At 35.3% G+C, this 20,102-nt stretch overlaps 3 protein-coding genes across 6 annotated transcripts in view; 2 read left to right on the forward strand and 1 right to left on the reverse strand.

The window, feature by feature from the left end:
• The window catches only part of LOC18050545 (protein CHROMATIN REMODELING 5), a 22,526-nt gene extending 9,150 nt beyond the window's left edge, over nt 1–13,376 (forward strand). For all 4 annotated transcript variants that reach the window (XM_024190586.1, XM_024190585.1, XM_024190587.1 and 1 more), the window contains 23 exons: nt 25–76; nt 440–503; nt 1,217–1,310; nt 1,410–1,497; nt 1,585–1,719; nt 2,379–2,570; nt 2,670–2,737; nt 4,270–4,363; nt 4,492–4,616; nt 4,696–4,759; nt 4,979–5,191; nt 6,278–6,520; nt 6,653–6,763; nt 6,943–7,029; nt 7,189–7,371; nt 7,485–7,565; nt 7,704–7,949; nt 9,822–9,977; nt 10,094–10,274; nt 10,425–10,606; nt 11,268–11,633; nt 11,727–11,820; nt 12,036–13,376. In XM_024190586.1, coding sequence (XP_024046354.1) covers nt 25–76; nt 440–503; nt 1,217–1,310; nt 1,410–1,497; nt 1,585–1,719; nt 2,379–2,570; nt 2,670–2,737; nt 4,270–4,363; nt 4,492–4,616; nt 4,696–4,759; nt 4,979–5,191; nt 6,278–6,520; nt 6,653–6,763; nt 6,943–7,029; nt 7,189–7,371; nt 7,485–7,565; nt 7,704–7,949; nt 9,822–9,977; nt 10,094–10,274; nt 10,425–10,606; nt 11,268–11,633; nt 11,727–11,820; nt 12,036–12,532 — 3,616 coding nt within the window. In that variant the 3' untranslated portion in view covers nt 12,533–13,376. The remainder of the gene's footprint in view (nt 1–24; nt 77–439; nt 504–1,216; nt 1,311–1,409; nt 1,498–1,584; nt 1,720–2,378; nt 2,571–2,669; nt 2,738–4,269; nt 4,364–4,491; nt 4,617–4,695; nt 4,760–4,978; nt 5,192–6,277; nt 6,521–6,652; nt 6,764–6,942; nt 7,030–7,188; nt 7,372–7,484; nt 7,566–7,703; nt 7,950–9,821; nt 9,978–10,093; nt 10,275–10,424; nt 10,607–11,267; nt 11,634–11,726; nt 11,821–12,035) is intronic.
• Nucleotides 13,377–14,600: 1,224 nt separating this feature from the next.
• On the forward strand, nt 14,601–18,423 carry LOC18050546 (serine--glyoxylate aminotransferase). The gene is made up of 6 exons (XM_006446186.2): nt 14,601–14,682; nt 15,817–16,098; nt 16,302–16,586; nt 16,832–17,198; nt 17,448–17,658; nt 17,982–18,423. The coding sequence occupies exons 2-6, from the start codon at nt 15,894–15,896 to the stop codon at nt 18,117–18,119; spliced, it is 1,206 nt and encodes a 401-aa protein (XP_006446249.1). The 5' UTR covers nt 14,601–14,682; nt 15,817–15,893; the 3' UTR covers nt 18,120–18,423.
• Nucleotides 18,393–19,701, reverse strand: LOC18050548 (F-box protein At4g18380). Its single transcript, XM_024191531.1, has one exon. The coding sequence runs from the start codon at nt 19,643–19,645 to the stop codon at nt 18,491–18,493; it is 1,155 nt and encodes a 384-aa protein (XP_024047299.1). The 5' UTR covers nt 19,646–19,701; the 3' UTR covers nt 18,393–18,490.
• Nucleotides 19,702–20,102: the final 401 nt, after the last annotated feature.

Here is a 20,102-nt window from a genome sequence, read left to right on the forward strand (position 1 = left end):
GGTAATATTGATGTTTGGCGATAGGGAGAAGGACGAAATTATTGATTTTGCTCAAGATGCTATTGATGAGTACAAGGTAGAGAATCTTTTATACTGGTTTCAACTTCTTTTTTTTTTCTTCTAGTATCTTTTGCTTTCACATCCAATGTCTATTACATTCAATTTGGTTGTCATTTTGATAAACACTACAAGTAATTTAACATTTCACCTTTTAAAGTTTTTAAAATTTTGGAAGGATCTACTCAAATGACATGGAAATAGAGTTTTTGCAGAAGCTGCCATGGCAAATATTTTCAAGAATAGAGAGTTTTAGGTTGAGGTCTTGAAGATATGTCTTAAGTGAAAGAGAAAATATGCATGGCTAATATGAACATACAACAACCACCGAATGATTTTACGTGTGGGTTCAGGTTTTGAGATTCTTTACTTTTGTTGTCAGGCTCGTGAGGCTGCAATGGCTGAACAAGGGAAAATGGTGGATCTCCAGCGTAAGAAAGGCAAAGGTATGTTGCTTTGGAGTTTTTGGAACGGTGGCCAAATTTAGAAGCTTGCATGAGAGAAGTTCTTAAAACATATATGACATATTTATGCTCTCTCTTTCCCTTTTTCTTTTTCATTTTATCAATCCTTTTATCTCCAGGAATCATTGGCTTTTAGTTCTAAACACTTGAATAATTCGGTTTCAGTGAATCAATTTTTTTTTTTTTATTCGCTCGCTCGTTTTCTTAACACTGAAGTTGGGACATTTAGAATAAAATTAAATAAAAAATTTGACTCAACACTGGCCTGAACACTGCATTAATTAAGCTTAAACTTTAAAACTACCTTGTCCTTTTAATCTTTTTACTACCATCTAAAAAACCTAATTAATTTTTGTCTACCAATAATTTACATCAAGGCATTATCATAAATTTTAAAAAATAAATCACTTTTCCTACTGTTCAAAAACTTTTATAGAGTATTATTTACAAAATGTAAGACATGTATTTTTGTTTGAATTATTTATCATATCTTAGTGAGTTAAAACTCAAAATTATGCTTTTTTAATATATTCATCAACTTTATTTATTTTTTAAAATTAATTAACTTGATGATATTTCTACATATAAATGTAAGTAAATGTAACACTTTTAACAGACATAAGTGTCCCTCAAACATTACTTATATGGTGTCTTGTGAACAAATTATTTAATGTGAAAATCTTTCTATTATTCAGCGAGTTTACGGAAGCTTGAGGAACAACCTGAATGGTTAAGAGGAGGAAAGCTTCGTGACTATCAGCTTGAGGGTCTAAACTTTCTTGTGAACAGGTATGCTCTTCTTATTGCTTGAGGTCTTGGGATTCTGATTTCATAAACTCGTGGAGTCTGATGACACATGTACTAATTATTTCTTCTTTTACCCGACAGTTGGCGAAATGATACCAATGTCATTTTAGCTGATGAAATGGGTCTTGGAAAAACAGTCCAGTCAGTGTCAATGCTTGGTTTCTTACAGGTGAACTTGTTTTCTTTTTCGAAGTGGTAGACTTGTAAATGTTGTTGTATTGATTATGCTGAATCTAATTTTATTTTGTTTTCACAGAACGCTCAACAAATTCCTGGTCCATTTCTTGTAGTTGTACCATTATCCACCTTGTCAAACTGGGCGAAAGAGTTTAGAAAATGGCTTCCTACCATGAATGTGATTGTATATGTTGGTACACGTGCAAGCCGAGAGGTAAGTCATATTTGTTGATATATCTGTTTTGAGTTGTGCATATAAATAGGGCTCTGGTTTCTGATACTTTTGACATTTGTTGCTACTCCCATGGCACCGCCACCGACACTTCCCTATTCCCCTACCCCCGCAATTGATTGTGCAAGGTTTGTTTGACTTTACTGGGCAGGCTTCTAGTACATAAGTTCTTGCAGATACTTTGCTTTTATCATACACCTGTTTGCCTCGTTTCAATCTGACTTCTATAAAATCTACTGAAACATATTGAAACCTGATTAACGTAGTTTTTGCATTTTAGATCTGAAAATCAGCTCTTTGTTTATTGTTTGATTTTGGTCAGATATTTATTTTATCCAAGTCCAATCTGAGTTTTCTGTCTAATCTGCTTATAAATGCTAGCGAATTAGTCCTTAATCGATTTGTCTCTCTGTTTTCATTGTCCAATTGATGAAATCTTTTATCTGAGCTGCTATACTATAAGGGTAGATATTGACTTTTTATTTTATTTATTTTTTTGGGATTTGTGCGGACATCCAATGTAATTTTTGTGAATCCTCAGTCAATCAATAAAAATAATTTCTGTTACTTCAAAAAATTAAAAGAAAAGAAAATTATATTCTTCTTCTTTTACTCTTTTCAACCATTTCTTTCGGTTGCAGGTTTGTCAGCAATATGAATTTTATAATGACAAGAAAGTCGGCAGGCCTATAAAATTTAATACACTGTTAACCACATATGAAGTTGTCCTGAAGGACAAGGCTGTTCTGTCCAAGATAAAGTGGAACTATTTGATGGTTGATGAAGCTCATAGGTTAAAGAACAGTGAAGCACAGTTGTATACAACTCTCTCGGTAGGCAGCATTTTTAACTAATTTTTGTTTCACAGTGTATATTAGATAGGTGCTAGTTCACCATGATCTCTATAAAATAATGTACTTGGGTCTCTGCAGGAATTTAGCACTAAGAACAAGTTACTTATTACTGGCACACCCTTGCAAAACAGTGTGGAAGAGCTATGGTATGTTTGTTCTCTTTATATTAGCAAAACATTTGCAATCTTGGATGCAGAGGGTAATTTATTATTGTTAGTAATTTGCCATATATATATATATATATTAAATAAAGGCTTTTCAACGTTCTGGAAAATGTTTCTGTTATGGGTTTTATTGCACACACTAGTGTTCTATACAGATTGGCCTGCTGTTTCATGAATGAAATTTTATTTGCACCCTTGATGTGTGAGGATTTCAAGAAGGAAAGTCTTCCTCCTAGAGTCTGAAATGAAGGAAACCTCTCGACATTTTAATTTTGTCGTAAGCAAAACATATTTCATTAATATGGCAAATTCATAGTAACTCAAGAATTCTGAAATTCCAAATAAAATTGGCGGCTGTTGACACTGGTGGTGACACAATCATCTTCAGGTAGTAAATGTTCAGTTGCTGCAACCTCCAATAATGTAAATCAGCTAGCCAAACAACTCCTCTCAAAGGTTCTTTCATTGGGACTAGGACTGACTAGCATTTTTGGTCACCACCTGAGGACTAGTGAAGTAAGGTTCTTGGTGGAGCTTTGGGTTTCTGATGATGGAATTTTGAAATAGGAGGTGTACTTGAGAGAGTGAAGATTTGAATGTTAGGTTTGATAACACTTTTCCACCCTGCCACCTATTCGGTGGAATGGACTGGATATATTTGGTTCTTATGAGAATGAAGTCATTTCTGTTCATTATCTTATGGATTTGTTTCTGGGTGGTGAATCCTAGTTTTACACTCTTATTAAAAAAAAATTCCTAGTTCTACACTGATAAAAAATCCTAGTTCTGGACATCTTTGGTATCCAGATGTGTTCTACCAGCTCTGATATTAATGCTCTCCAGATTTTTAAGTAATTTTCATCCATGCTTTAATTCATTTGACATGCCTAACCTTCATTTGACGGTCACTGTCGTTTTAGATACTGGGAGTCTTAAGAGGGAGTTTATAGCATCCTTGAACCTCTGAGGGGTGCAAATGAAATTGCCTCTCCAGCTGTTGTGCTAACAAGTGTTGATGTTTCTGCATAACTTATGTAGCCTTTTGGAACTATAGACAATGCTTCGACTTTTTTTGTAGGTACTCCAGTAATTTTTAATTTAATTCTGAAGATAGTTATCCAAGTATGCACCTAAGGCCAGAGGTGTTCGAATTACTTCCTATCAGAATTTTTATTAAATTATTTGATCAGTTCCATGGTGGTTTTGTATGTGGCATCTTCCTTTGACTTTGTGGATCATCCATAATCAATATCTATATAGAATTTAATGATTGTAGTTGTTCAGCTTATTCTCACATTGTTTTTTGTACCCGGATGTTATTGATGTTAATATCATAATTTTTTCTTTGTAAGTGGTTGCAAGTCTTGCTTGAGATGAGTTTACTTATTTTGATCTATCGACTATGTTATTCTTTTACATACTCTGCCCTTGTTTTTTAATTCAATAAATTTTCACAAGCCTTTCTGTTTCATGTCTTGTTCTGAAATATGTATTCCTTATCTTTCTTTCTGCAGGGCTCTGCTTCACTTCCTTGATCATGACAAGTTTAAGAGTAAGGATGATTTCGTTCAAAATTACAAGAATCTCAGTTCATTCAATGAAAATGAGGTAGGAAGTACCGTTGGCTTTTAATTTGTCCTGTTTTGGCACCTCAGTTATTTTTTCAGCAAGTATTCTTGTCTAATCCATGTCTAATCCAATAAACGCATTTGGTTATGTATTCTATAAATGTGTAGCTTGCAAATCTTCATATGGAATTGAGGCCGCACATTCTTCGGAGAATTATAAAAGACGTGGAGAAGTCTTTGCCTCCGAAAATTGAACGTATTCTTAGAGTTGAGATGTCCCCTCTTCAAAAGCAGTAAGTAATAGATTCTAAATATGATGAAAATGTTCTATTCTGCTAAAGTAACATCTGTTGCTGTTTTTGACTGTTGTAGGTACTACAAGTGGATTTTGGAACGCAACTTCCACGACTTGAACAAAGGAGTTCGTGGGAATCAAGTAAGAATTTATCAAATGCCATTTTGATAATTTTTATTTTCATGCTGGGTATGACAATTAATGTTTATAATTCCCTGACTATACGGTATGTTTGTTCCTGTTGTGCTGTTATAAGTGGTTTTGTTAAAATAAATTTTTGCGATAACATTTTACCGTTGTCACCATTCCTTTTGGTGATGAGATAATTGTTCATGCATATTGGTTATTTGGATTTTGCAGGTTTCACTTCTGAATATTGTGGTAGAGTTAAAGAAATGTTGCAACCATCCCTTCCTTTTTGAGAGTGCAGACCATGGTTATGGTGGGGACACCAGCATCAATGATACCAGCAAACTGGAGAGAATTATTTTGAGCAGTGGGAAACTAGTGATACTGGACAAGCTACTTGTGAGGTTGCATGAGACAAAACATCGTGTTCTGATCTTTTCTCAGGTTTTTTCGGCAAACTTTCTCACAGAAAATCATGGAGCTTGATTATAATGTCTCCGTTAGTTGAAAATGATGTCATACTTTTTATTGTTGTATTCGCTTTGCCTTTACTTGTTTTGAGATCCTTGGTGTAAATTATTGTTTTGGTGTTCCATGATCTTTTTTGGTCTTATTTTCTTGCATGTGTATGGCATTTTTGTTTATGGTGCGGAATCTTTGGACTTTTATATTGTGCCCGTCATATGGCCTAGGCTTTTTCCCATTGTTTAGTGTCAAATGCCACGAATGTCCTCCTGGGATCACAATCTAGTATAAAGCATTCTTAAAGATGTTAATAAATCATGATGAAAAAAAAGAATGCTTTTTTACAGTTGCGTAGTAAAGGTACTTAATTTTCAAGGTAAAACCTGACTGCCTATTATCTTTTAGTTCTTATAGGGTTTAATGGGATCATTCAATTGTCTAGAGTAGGAATGATATTTTAATCAAGATACCTCCAGGAATCCAAACGCATCAACGGATCAAGATATTTGTTGTCGATAATTAACCTTAGATAAAACTCATTAGTTGAGGAGAAAACATTATTAAGAGGTTTGTGAAGTTTGAAATGGCAAAAAGACTGATACTAAGAATATGAGAATTAAGTACTTATATGATAGGAGAGTTGGCAGAATGTATTAGAGGAGCAATAACACCCCCCCTCCCTCTCACCTCACACATATATATCCCCCTTCTCTCTGTATACCATTTTATCCTTCAATGCTTATTTACTTTTATGCATAGATTTTTTTTTTTTGGGGGGGGGGGGTTAAACCACCAAGATGGTGGGGTTTAGGCCGTGCCTCTACCTGTAATATCAATCTACAATTATAATTTGTATAATTTTTTGAATTTAGATATTTATGCTCAAAGTTATTGTTAATTTCATATTCTTTTTAATTCCTTAATACTATCTATTCATTTGGGTTATCAAAATGAAAACAATCTGTGCTCCTGTTTACAAATATATATGTGTTTATTTGGTTTTTATTTTTTAACACAAAGATTTTAGCCTGACTCAGTGGCTATTACACTAATAAATTACTGCAGATGGTTAGAATGTTGGATATACTAGCTGAGTATATGTCGTATAAAGGTTTCCAGTTTCAAAGGCTTGATGGTAGTACAAAGGCTGAGTTGCGCCACCAAGCTATGGATCATTTTAATGCACCTGGTAGTGAGGATTTCTGTTTCTTGCTTTCAACTCGAGCTGGTGGTCTTGGTATCAATCTTGCAACAGCTGACACTGTTATAATATTTGATTCCGACTGGAATCCTCAAAATGACTTGCAGGTTTTTTTTTTTTTAATTTGTAAATTTCAATGGCTACATCTTTGTCTTTCATTGTTATATATTTCAGTTCATTTGCATGTTATAAATAGCATAACATTTCTCATTATATATGCTTGATTCTATTTTGTTCAGGCTATGAGTAGAGCTCATAGAATTGGACAGCAAGAAGTTGTCAACATCTATAGATTTGTTACAAGCAAAAGTGTCGAGGAGGATATCCTGGAACGTGCTAAGAAAAAGATGGTATGGTGATATGGGGAAGTTTTGTTGTTTTATTAGATTTTTCCAAAGGATGCGTGGGTATACATGCGTCTGTGTTTATATTTCTGTGCATGTAATGAGACCTACATGTAGCTGCTCAGTTTCATTTTTTTTGCTACTTATTTAACAATCTTCTTTTGGATAAAATGTGTTCTATATAGGTTCTTGATCATTTGGTGATCCAAAAGTTGAATGCTGAGGGTAGACTGGAGAAGAAAGAAACAAAGAAAGGGAGTTATTTTGATAAAGTAAGGATATGCATATGGGTGTATGCTTAATTATTTATCATATAGCCTGTATTTGAAAACCATTTGTTGTTTTTGTATTCTTTTCATTATTATCTCTTGGATATTAGGTGTAACTTTTTGTTATTTAGCAAAATCTAACTTTTACCTTTATGATTATAGAATGAACTTTCGGCAATTTTGAGATTCGGAGCAGAGGAACTTTTTAAAGAGGACAGAAACGATGAGGAGAGCAAAAAAAGACTGTTAGGCATGGATATTGATGAAATACTTGAAAGAGCAGAGAAAGTAGAGGAGAAGGAAGCTGAAGGAGAAGGAGGGAATGAATTGTTGAGTGCTTTTAAGGCAAGAAAATGATGTGCCGTCATTATTATCCATCTTCCATTATTTGGTTGTCAATCTCTTTATTTTCTCCTCTTAAATTTTCGTGAAACCTTATCCTCTCTTTGATCATCTAGGTTGCCAATTTCTGTGGTGCTGAAGATGATGGTAGCTTCTGGAGTCGTTGGATTAAACCTGAAGCTGTAGCTCAAGCTGAGGCATGAACCCACTTTGTTGATTTTCAATATAACTTCAAAAATATGGCTGTTCTACCTGCTTCTTGCAGGACTGATATTTAGAAATTCTATTTAGCTCTAGCTGTCTGCTCAAGTCTTCGTTTTTTCCTCTCCATTTAGGATGCTTTAGCTCCTCGTGCTGCAAGGAATACCAAAAGCTATGCTGAAGCAAATGAACCCGAGAGAAGTAATAAAAGGAAGAAGAAAGGATCTGAGCTTCAGGAGCCTCAGGAGAGAGTTCAGAAGCGCCGCAAAGCAGAATTTTCGGTTCCATCTGTTCCATTTATTGATGGAGCATCTGCTCAAGTGAGAGACTGGTCATATGGGAATCTATCCAAGAGAGATGCCACGCGTTTTTATCGTGCGGTATGGTTTATGATACTTCATTGTTATTGTATAGTTTTCTACCTGGGCATGCCTCATTTGATTACTCTTGTGAAATCTATTCATATCCTTGTCATATGCTGCTTCAAAAATATTGCTTTCAAAGTGTTCTGTTTATTTCTTGTAGATGTTAAAGAAGTTATGCATCTTCATTTTTTGATTATCTTCTATAAGTTCATTAAGTTGAAACAATGTTGGTATTTGTTATATATATCTATACTTAAGATTATGACTTAAATCTAGGCATCAAAATTGGCCATTTATTTAGTTCAATCTAAAGGATTAGATAATTGCTTATGTGGCATAAAACACGTTTTAAATATAACATTGAAAAAACAAAATGCTGAGGCGGCATATTAAAACTTAAAATGGGGGGAGAGAGAGAATACTGACTCTTGAAATATTAACTTCCTTAACAAGATTATACCAACAAGAACTTTTCTTTTTTTGCGAATCTATTCTCATTCCTGAAATCTTATGAATATTTGGAATTATTGTTTGCGTGAAGCTGGGTTTTCTCATTTGGATCATCTTCTTGGGTTGTCCATTTTGCCAAGCTGTGATGTGATGTTTCTGGTTGTCAAAATGATTTCTTGTGATCTTAAGCTTTTTTTTGGTTTCATAACTTAGCAAGTCACACCTTGATGCTGTACATTGCGTGGTGATAAATGAATCCTCACTTAATTTATTCAGAACAATGTTGTTCACAAAGTCATGGAGTCTTGATTTTTTTGGAAAGTATACAGTCTGCTAAAATAGGGATGGTTTTTTTGTTACTTGTATAATCATTGAAGGAGTAGATACCAATCTCTCTCTCATTTTTTTAAGTTTTAATATGCTACTTGAGCTTTCTTTTATTAAAAAAAGAAGAAGAAAATCTTATATTTAATACTTTTAATGCCACATAAACAATTATCTTAGCTCTTGGATTGAACTAAATAAATGGCCAGATTTTGATGTCTAGATTTAAGTCAAAAAAGTCCCTTCCCCGTATGTGTGTATATATATTTTCTCTTTTGTGGATGGATCATTCATAATATATCCTGCATATTTACGTGCTTGCTAATCTGTGAAATGATATTTTTATCCAAAGGTTAAAAAATCTCTCAAGTTTGGGTGTCTGATAGTGTCCTAAAAAAAAAAAAATCAATCTTATACCTTTGGATGCATATGGATATGGGCTGGTAGCGGGCCTATGCTCCTATATTTAACCTTATTAAGAGCTTCAACCAGTTTGAATAGTAGTCACTAGAACCAATGATCACTGAATTTACCTTATTTATTGGAGCATGACCTCTTTTGGTATCACTATGTGTATAATGAAAGGTTCTGATTCCAAAGCACTAGTTTATTTTTGCTGTTTAATGTGCTAAGAATTCTAATTTGTGGGCAGTATTGTCTCACTACTTCAACCCAGCATTTTTTTTATTTAAATATGAGGGCTTATATTATCTGAGCTCCTCTCAGAAACGTCCGATCAATATCATTAATTGATTCTGGTAGATTTGCCCCATCGTTGTATGACTTCTAATAATAATTTTAGCTTCTGAGAGGCAGAAAATAAACTGAAAACTAATGTAAAGATAGGTTTGTGGTCCTGAAACTTTTCAATCTCTGTAGATGTCCTTCCTTGCCCATCTTATTTTTTATTTAAGTGCCATATTTGGGATATCTCTAATATTAGTTTGCTGCCACTTTTGTTTTGCTGGATTAAATTGCTTCTGGAACGGGTGATTTTTGTATGGTTTCTTCTGTTGCGATTACTTGAAGCATCATTTCTGCTTTCTCATTGCTTCATTACAGCACAGATTCTGTGTGTAATTTTGAATATATATATATTTTTTCTCAAATTAGGTTATGAAATTCGGAAACCAGAGTCAAATCAGCTTAATAGCTCGAGATGCTGGTGGTGCAGTTGCAACAGCTCCACAAGAAGTGGTGGTTGAACTTTTTGATATTTTAATTGATGGGTGTAGAGAAGCAGTTGAAGTAGGAAGTCCGGACCCAAAGGTCAGTTTTGAAAGTTATTCTACTTGATTCTAATTGATTTCTTCTAATGTAAATTTTCATTCTATTGGCATACGGAAAGTTTGTCCTCATAAAATGAATTGTCTGATTACATCCAGGGCCCTCCTTTGCTGGATTTTTTTGGTGTCTCTGTGAAGGCTAATGATCTAATTAACCGTGTTGAAGAACTTCAACTTCTAGCAAAGCGTATAAGTCGCTATGAAGATCCTATTAAGCAATTCCGAGTGTTGTCATATCTTAAACCGTCAAATTGGTCCAAAGGTTGCGGCTGGAATCAGTGTATGTATTTCCTGCTCTCATACGGCTATTCCACGACTTTATATCTATATATACAATATTTTTTCTTTTATTTTTATTATTATTCAAGAGATGGGAACCCAAAGTTAGTGTTTGGTGGTTTATTATGTCTTACTCTCTGGATGTTCTTAGTTGATGATGCAAGATTGCTTCTGGGAATACACTACCATGGTTTCGGCAATTGGGAAAACATAAGGTTAGATGAGAGGCTTGGCCTTACGAAGAAGATTGCTCCTGTTGAACTTCAACATCATGAGACCTTCCTTCCACGTGCACCAAATTTGAAGGAGCGTGCTAATGCACTTTTGGAAATGGTAGGCAATCGCTTTCCTCTACCCAAATTTGCTCATCCTTTCATTTTGGATTCTTAATTTATTTTTTTATTTTTTAACAATATTTGTCAACATGTGCTCATTTTTGTTATACTAGCTCATCTGTTTTTTCTTGATCTTTTACTGCACCTACATTACTTCTTTTCCTTCACTGCCTCAATATTCCAAGTTCAAGGCTTAAAGCCATGAAAATATTATTAATCTCTGCATATATCTCTACTATTTATATTTTGCTGTCAATTTTTCTTCTCTTTCTCTTTTCTCATTCTACTTTTAGGACTTCATGATCAAGTATTATGGTGATGCAAAGGTGTGGTTTGTGTGAGAAGGAAGAGGTGGATTGACGTATTTAAGCCTAGATAAATAAGGGTGTACAAGATGGATGGCTAGTGTGAATGATAACTGACAGGAAGTTAAATTTTCATGATAACCCCCCCGATTTCTAAATTGTTTGATCTTGCAATTCTTCTAACGGAGGGAACTCTGGATGGTAATTCTAGCACGATCTTGAGTGGATCTAGCAATAAATGGGGCAACTGGCACATTTTATTCTTACACTTCTTTCATGTTGTTTGCATAGTTATGCCAGTGTTTTGGACTTGTTACCAATTGCCTATTCTGATGACTGGGACCTTTCCTTCAGGAACTTGCAGCTGTTGGTGCAAAGAATGCGAATGCTAAAGTGGGACGTAAGGCTTCCAAGAAGGGCAGAGAGAAATCTGAGAATATTTTGAACATGCCAATATCTCGCTTGAGGGACAAGAAAGGAAAGCCTGGTTCTGCTAAGGTCAATTTCCAATCTACCAAAGATAGATTTCATAAACCTCAAAGAGTTGAACAACCTTTAACAAAAGAGGAGGGTGAAATGTCGGACAACGAGGAAGTATATGAACAATTTAAGGAAGTGAAATGGATGGAATGGTGTGAAGATGTCATGGCTGATGAAATTAGAACCCTGCAGCGCCTTCAACGATTGCAAGCTACCAGTGACAATCTTCCAAAGGAAAAGGTTGCTTCTGTTTTTCCATCTTTTTGTTGGCATATACCTTTGTATTCGAGGATTAAACATCTGACTTCATTGCTTTTCTTTCATTTTATCCAGGTGCTTTCAAAAATTCGGAATTACTTGCAGCTTATAGGGCGAAGGATAGACCAAATTGTCTTAGAACATGAGGAGGAACTATATAAGCAAGATAGTATGTCTTTTTTTATTTTTTTTTTGGGTCCTACTTTATTTGTTCATCATTTGACATGATTAATGTACATTGCATTTCAATCTGCTATTTTTGCCGCTCTCTTTATCTGCTGGAAGTATCTTGGTGAAAATTATTTTCATTGCCTTGTATGTCATATACATGTCATTCTTTGGATTTGTTTACTGTATGAAAGTTTAAAAGAAGCTGCATTACAGGGATGACTATGCGATTATGGAACTACGTCTCTACTTTTTCAAATCTTTCTGGGGAGAAACTGCATCAGATTTATTCCAAACTCAAGCAGGAGCGGCAAGAGGAAGCAGGGATTGGACATTCCCACATTAATGGCTCTGCTTCTGGTTCTATTGATAATGATCTAAATTTTTCTACATTCAACCGCCATGCTGAGAGGCAAAAGGGACATAAAAATGTGTCTACTTATCAAATGACAGAACCAATTCACAAAGGCATTGATCCAAAAAAGTTTGAAGCATGGAAACGAAGGAGAAGGGCAGAAACGGATATGTATTCCCAAGCTCAGCCCATGTTGCAAAGACCTATGAATAATGGCACTCGTCTACCAGATCCAAACTCGTTAGGAATTCTTGGTGCGGCACCAACTGACAACAGGCGTTTTGTTACTGAGAGGCGCTACCCAATGCGTCAAACCGGCTTTCCTCCTAGACAGGGTTTCCCGTCTGGCATCAATTAGTCTTTCAGATGTACGAGTGCAGCTCTGATTGAAAGATTGACACCAATTGGCTTTCACTTGGTGGCATTTACCGATTAAGTCACCTGGATATTCTCTTGGAATTCTTTTTTACGATGTGAATAAGAGGCAGAGTCCAGTTTGGTATTAAACAGCTGGTCTGAAGAGTTTATCCGCCATCATTTGGGGAATCACATGTGTAGACGGCTGAGGAAGAAAGCCAGGGGTGGATTAACATAGCAAGACACATGCAGGTTTTGCCAGGACTTTTGTTTTTTTTATTTTTTCCTTTCAGGAAAATGAGTAGAGTATTTTTTTTTTCCCCTTTACGTATATAGTCAAAAGTAGTGGGAGAAAAAAAGGAAAAAGAGAGAGCCTCATTCAGTTGGAAAATGTTTAGGCATGAGCAAGACAATATATATGTGTATTAATCAATTGAGAAAGTGTACATTATCAATTTTGCATAATTTTGTAGGCCTTTTCCTTCTTTTATGACACTTGCTTAGTTGCTTGGACATTTATCCAGCAGTTGGCTGATGTATGTATTTCTCATTTTGGTTTCAGCTTAATAATTCTAAAAGAAAATAGGTAGGCATCAAGAACTTATGCACATTGGGATGTTATATCTTTGAAGTTTTAGCACCACCTGAGGGGATAAAGAATGCAGTGTTGTTACAATCATGTAATGTATGTGTGTGTATTTTAATTTTTAATATCATGCCATCGAATACTTGATTGAAGATAACTCTTTTGTGTTCAGTTGAGTGAGATGTTTATAAATTTTGCCTGTGGATATGATCTGGAAATTATGGGATCAATGTGAAAATAGTAGCTGTTAACGTGATGAGTGCATAATCTTTTTTTTGTCCCCCAATTATTATCAATATAATAGTCTAAGCTCATACAAATCTTTTAGCCCTGTAAGATTTGAGTTTGGGTGGCCAATCAAATAAAGTTGTTTGAAAACCATTTGATCAAGTTCTTAGGGCCAAGTTGAGCGCATCATCTTGAATTTATGTATCGTAGGTATTGTATTTCTTTTATAGGGTCAACTTATCTTGTGAGAGGTGTTTCTGCTTACTGAGTGATATTTCCCTGTATCATGCATGATTGGGATTGAACGATGAATCCATATTCTTTGACAACCGAAGATGCCACTGAGAGCTTCTGAGAGATGATCTGAATTTTCGTGAAAGCAGCAACACTGGTGATAAGAGTACATTTGGTTTCAAGCATATGCATGGAAAATGAACATGCAGTGGTGTTCCTAAAGAAGTACCAAGAAAATAAGATAAACAGAATCGAAATAATGGATAAAGGTTTACCAAATTAGTGGGACAAAGAGTAAAATTGGGAACAAGCACAAAATCAAGACAGCAAAGTTCATAAAAATACAAGACGAGAAGTGATGTGTGGTGTTGCTTCCCACAAAAGATGGTGTGGTTCACAGACATTATCACTTTATCTTTCACATTGCCCTCTCAACCTCATACTTCCAATTGTATAACTTTCAAATATTTTGCGTACAGCTCAAGTTCTTATGCATTTTCCATTTTGTGCCCATTCATTTGGGCATTTATCCAATTTGCCCACTATATTTTACCTTCTAATTATTGAGGCATACTTTGATTATCAATTCCTTTCTTTTATTTATTTTTTTTTTAAAAAAAAGTTTGGATGGAAGGAAAAATTTCACACATCAAACACCAATGTTTACAGCCTATTGTTATTCGAATTTAAACGACAGCATGAATGAAGTACACTCAAAACTATAATATTAGATTTTTTTTTTTAATCAAAAGTTAAATTTTATCAAAATCAGAAAGGGCTGAAAGGAAATAAACTAAAACAACAAGGGCGATGGTGAAAACAGGAGGCAACCCAAAATAAAACAAAATCAAATAAAAAAAAATTAGTGGAAGTAGGAGGCTCTAACTCAGCGTATGCTGGAGCGAAAATCTTTCCCATGTCATTGATATAAACAAATTATGAGCCGCAGGATTCCAACGCTTCCACTCTTATCTGCCACGTCTGATGAATTGGTGGGTCCCATTCCATTGTTGATTGGCTCTCCCGCGCTCTTATAAAAAATGAATTCTCTCTTTGGCTTTCGCAGTTTTAACACTTGAGCTGTAACCTTTCTTCCTCTTCAGGTAATCTTCCGAACTGTTACTCATTTGATTTATATTTTTGTTTTTGTTGCTGTGTTTCATTTTTTTTGTTTATGCGTGTTTCAGAAAATTGCTCTTGCTCTTGCTCTTGCTCTTGTTCTTGTTCTTGCATGCGTCATGCATGTATTATGCATATACTGAATGCATATTATTCTGTGCTTACATGTGAGATGCAGTTTGGTCCTCTGACTGCTCTCTGTTTTTCGTTTTTTTCACGAATTATTGTAAAAGACATATCAGTATACAATAAAATAAAACGTAACGAATACTTTGAGAAATCTACTAAACAATCTTGGGACGCATGATGATTTTCCTGTGGATAATTTTAGTAAACTGTTTATCAATTAGTTCAGTTGGTAAAATCTCTTGAGTCTGAAATATGAAGTTTGGAATCCGCGGTGGGAAGAGAATTGGGTAAAAAAAAATTTCATCTTTGGGATGTGACAATAGACTTGACGTTGATGTTTTCGTATATTAAGAATTATGAATTCATGTTTTTTTTTTTTGAAGTAAGAATATAAGGCATATATTAGTTCAGTTAGTAGAGGTTGAACTCTTTACTATATTTTGTTTCTTTCTAATAAAAAAGAAAGGTTTTGTTTAACCGAAACATTGGGAAATATTGTCTAATTGTAACAAAATTTTACAAAGGACAATAAACTAACTGCAATATACTCTTACTGATAATCTTACGTAGGTAGCCAAGAAATTATTTTCATCATCACTATAAGGAAAAATCTCGAAAATAAATTTGAAGTAACAGACATCTTTCCATTTGTTAAATGTTCAGAATTCATGCATAAAGATACGGGACTCCTTCTTGTGTTATTTTTTTGTTGGACAATACTTCTGTTTTAGAATCTAAACGGATTGTTGTGAAAACAGGTGATTTGAGTTATTACCAATTACTACATTTTGTTAGTTGGCACTTGTTTCTGCAGGCTCCTTTTTTTTTTTTTAAATATATATATATATATATAATAATGAAACATGGAGTGACGAAAAGAGAAGACTATAAATGTGAATCAAAATGATCTTATGCCTGCTTAGGTGATTTGAAAGCAAAAGGATGTTGTAAAGTTGGTTTGATTTATTTATTTCTTTGGAATCCTGTAGGTCAGGTGTTTTGGAGTGGTGAAACAACAAGAACTCGTCAAACTTTAAGGTATCCGTGACATTCCAAGTAGGGAAAGATGGACTATATGTACGCACCAGGGAAGAACCATCTCTTTGTTCCGGGTCCTGTTCAGATCCCTGATCAAGTCATCCGAGCAATGAATAGGAACAATGAGGACTACCGTTCTCCAGCAGTTCCAGCATTAACAAAAACTCTTCTTGAGGATATCAAGAAAATTTTTAAGACCACTTCTGGAACTCCATTTCTGATCCCAACCACAGGTATTTTTATTGCATCCTTGCTTCAAATTTTATTCTTAATTGCTTGTTAAGATGTACAAATTTTTGGTGTGAGATCATTCATAAAAACGAATACATGTGTATGTATGTAATTGAAATCCTGCAACCAAAATTGAAATGAGCTAATATTTGTCATATGTTTTAGTTACGGTTTTCTCTTTGTTGATATAGCTGTTTTGTTTTAGGAACTGGTGCATGGGAGAGTGCACTTACAAACACACTGTCTCCTGGAGATCGCATTATCTCTTTTCTGATTGGTCAATTCAGTTTGCTTTGGATTGATCAGCAGCAGCGCCTCAACTTCAACGTTGATGTCGTCGAAAGTGACTGGGGTGAAGGTGCAAAGCTTGATGTTTTGGCATCAAAACTTGCAGCAGATACTGCACACACTATCAAGGCCATTTGCATTGTTCATAACGAGACAGCGACCGGAGTTACCAACAACTTGTCTAAAGTGAGAAAACTTCTTGGTAAGTGTATATTATGTACTTTAGAATAAAGCTATGATTGTAAGGGTTACATGCTTTCTTTTACACATCACGTCCCCTGTGTACCTAAGCTAAACTGAGATGCGCGGATGGCATGCCTCAATGTTTGTAAGATTAATCAATTTTGCAATGTACATCTACAAGAAAAAAATATAAGTTCTTCTGCTTCTTTTATTTTGATCATGCATTGAATCTACTTGTTTAATATGTTTGGTATCTCTTCTCAGATGAATACAGGCACCCGGCTCTTTTTCTCGTTGACGGGGTTTCCTCCATTTGTGCCATCGATTTCCGTATGGATGAATGGGGCATAGATGTGGCTCTAACTGGCTCTCAGAAAGCTCTTTCACTTCCTACTGGAATGGGGATTGTTTGTGCAAGCCCCAAAGCTCTAGAGGCATCCAAAACTGCAAAATCTGTCAGAGTTTTCTTTGATTGGAAAGACTACATAAAGTTTTACAATTTGGGAACATTTTGGCCATATACCCCTTCCATCCAACTGCTGTATGGGCTGCGAGCAGCTTTGGATCTGATTTTTGAGGAAGGGCTTGAAAATGTGATCGAAAGGCACCGTCGTTTGGGCAAAGCAACCAGGTGAGGACATTTCGGCTTTTTCTTCATCTATTTTTCTTTGATATTAGAAGTTTCTTAATCCTCCACCAAATGTATGAATATGGCTAAAATACAACATCTTATTTGGTAATTGGAGCCTGTAGTAAAACCATCCCGAAAGAAATTTATAATGGATGTTTTGAAACTCTTGATAATCCGTATATCTCGTTTTGCTCTTCTGTTGAAAGAATATACTTTTTGATTAAAAAAGTTTTAAAATTTGAAATGTAGGCTTGCTGTGGAGGCATGGGGATTAAAGAACTGCACCCAGAAAGAAGAATGGTTCAGTGACACTGTGACTGCTGTGATTGTTCCTCCACATATCAATAGTTCAGAAATTGTTAGAAGGGCATGGCAGAGATACAATCTAAGCTTAGGTCTGGGCCTTAACAAAGTTGCTGGTAAAGTATTTAGAATCGGGCATCTCGGCCACCTGAATGAGGTAATGTTCAATTTTCAGTTCCTATTTCAATTATAACTGGAGAAGTGTTATTGTTACCAGTGCTATCATATTTCAATCATATTACAACTCGATTTATTTCATGATCATTTATACAGCGCTCTAATTAGTTTCAGGAAAAAAAAAAAAAAACTGGACTATCAAGGCCTTTCCAGTTTAACTGCTATGACATTGTTTATAGTAATTCAGCAATATAATCTACCATGGATCAACCTAACATTATTAGAAACTAAAATATAATCTACAAAAGTGCTCCTTCTTTTGTCGCGTGAACTTGCTTAATCCGTGTATCTCATCAATTTCAGTTGCAATTGTTGGGCTGTCTCGCTGGTGTGGAGATGATACTAAAAGACGTGGGCTACCCGGTTAAGCTGGGAAGCGGGGTTGCAGCTGCTTCTGCATACCTACAGAACAACATTCCTATGATCCCATCCAGGATCTGAGTCATCTTTCATCAATGTAATTACTTCTCTTCTATTCATGCGCTTCAGGTCACTATGTACAAAGAATGTATAATTTCCTATGCTTGCTCTTATTAGAGGCTCACCGAGAAAACTCTCCTTTAATCATTGCTTCTTGTATTGTGATGTACTTGAAACGTCTTATTAGTCCAGCCAAGTATTTTATTTTTTCTTAGCAGATTCTGAGTATCATTTATGCTCTTTTGCTCTGTTTTTGCTTGGAAGCCAAATGCGGGGGCAAAATATTTTGAAATGGTTCAAATAAATAAATTTCTTTTCCGCTGAATCATTAGCACATTTGCATACACACATAAACAAAATCTGTTAGTTTCTGCTTTCTAACATGTAACATTTCAGAAAGAATTCATAGTCATCACATAACTTTTCTTCACTTTCATCAACTCCCTCACAGCTTCACCAAAAGCCTTCTTTTTCTCTTCTCCGTCTCCATCAAACCATCCTCCCAACAAATCACCACCAGCATCATCATCATCATTATCATCATGATCGGGTCTGATCACGACAAGTGTTGCTCCCCTCATCGTGTACCCTGAAGCCGGCAACTCCAGTACCGGCAAGTACAACATCTTAATGCTCAAATCCGGGAAGGGAGTCCTCTCCTTTAATGATGAATCGTTCACAGACTTTCTCATCTGAGCAATCTGCTCTTCATCCATGCAGAGCTGTCCTTGATTCTTGCAATCACTCAGAACGACCCTTTGAAGCTGGGAATGTTCTGACACAATCGGTTTCAAGAACTGATGCCTTGCCGATGAAGAAATCAAGCAAGAAATCGTCCAAACAATTCGCAGTTTAAGCTGATCATCAGTTAAAAAATGCTCTTCTTCTTGAACAGGAGCAATTCTTTCCCATGCAAGATTCTTTTTACAAAACAACGTAGCACCGAGTATAATGCAAGACTTGAGCTCTCTCCCGAACGCAGCCTTCCACTTGATGAAACAATAATCATCGTCATTCCCATTTCCGTAGACCGGAAACTGGACGTTCATATATTTGATATCTCTGAACTTGCTGTTGCTCAAAGCAGGACACCAAACGGTAGTAGCAATTGAATCTTTATTAGCTGCTGATGACTTTGGAGTGATGATGAAGAGACGACGAAAGCATTTGAGTTTACTTAAAAAGATTCTCAAAACGCTGCGCTTTGATGAGTTGCCGATGAGTACTTGTCGACGAGGACGAGGAATGATGGAGAGGAAAAGATTGTTGATTTGGGGAATGAGCGAAGAGAAGCGTTTGCAGACGACAAGGCAGCGAGTTAAGGACTTGGCATCGAGTAATTTGTTGAAGATGTCGAGAAGAATGGCGTCGGGTAGGCTATCAAAGTAATCATCAGCTTTTTCTTCTTGTAGTACAATTCTTTCCATTTGATTGTTCTTTCTCTTTATGGGTTGCTTGGCTTGGTGAAAGGAGATTATATATAAAGAAGAGAAAGCAAAAAAGGAAAAATGGCAAAAGGGATTTGATTGATACACGGTTTTGACCATAGTTTAAGAGAAGTTTCCAAGGACGGGAAACATGGTTTTCTTGTTGGTTGCTTAGAAGGAAGAAAGAAAGAAAGAAAGAAAAAAAGAAAGAAAGAAAGAAAGAAAGCTTTTGTCATTTGTCACATGCGAAAATTACAATAAAGTTCTATATCTTTTATTTTATTATGCCAAGGAACTAAGGTTGTGACTTTTTAAGTTTCAAGCCTATAATCTAAAAAGTCATATAAGAAAAGAATGTTACAAATAATACCAATTAAATTATACTTTATGATATAAGAAAAAAATATATATGTTTTTAGATCTTAATAAACATGAGTCGATTGTATGTCTTCAAAAATTTAATCCGTAAGATGTCGCGTGTTCTGTAAATTAATGTCTTTGGGCCACATACATATTGATAGTTGTTCATTTAGAAATCTATTTAGCTCAAGTCAATTTACAACTGTACAGGCTTCCA

The sequence above is a fragment of the Citrus clementina genome, unplaced genomic scaffold (genome assembly GCF_000493195.1).
Source record: "Citrus clementina cultivar Clemenules unplaced genomic scaffold, Citrus_clementina_v1.0 scaffold_2, whole genome shotgun sequence".
Taxonomy (NCBI): domain Eukaryota; kingdom Viridiplantae; phylum Streptophyta; class Magnoliopsida; order Sapindales; family Rutaceae; genus Citrus; species Citrus x clementina.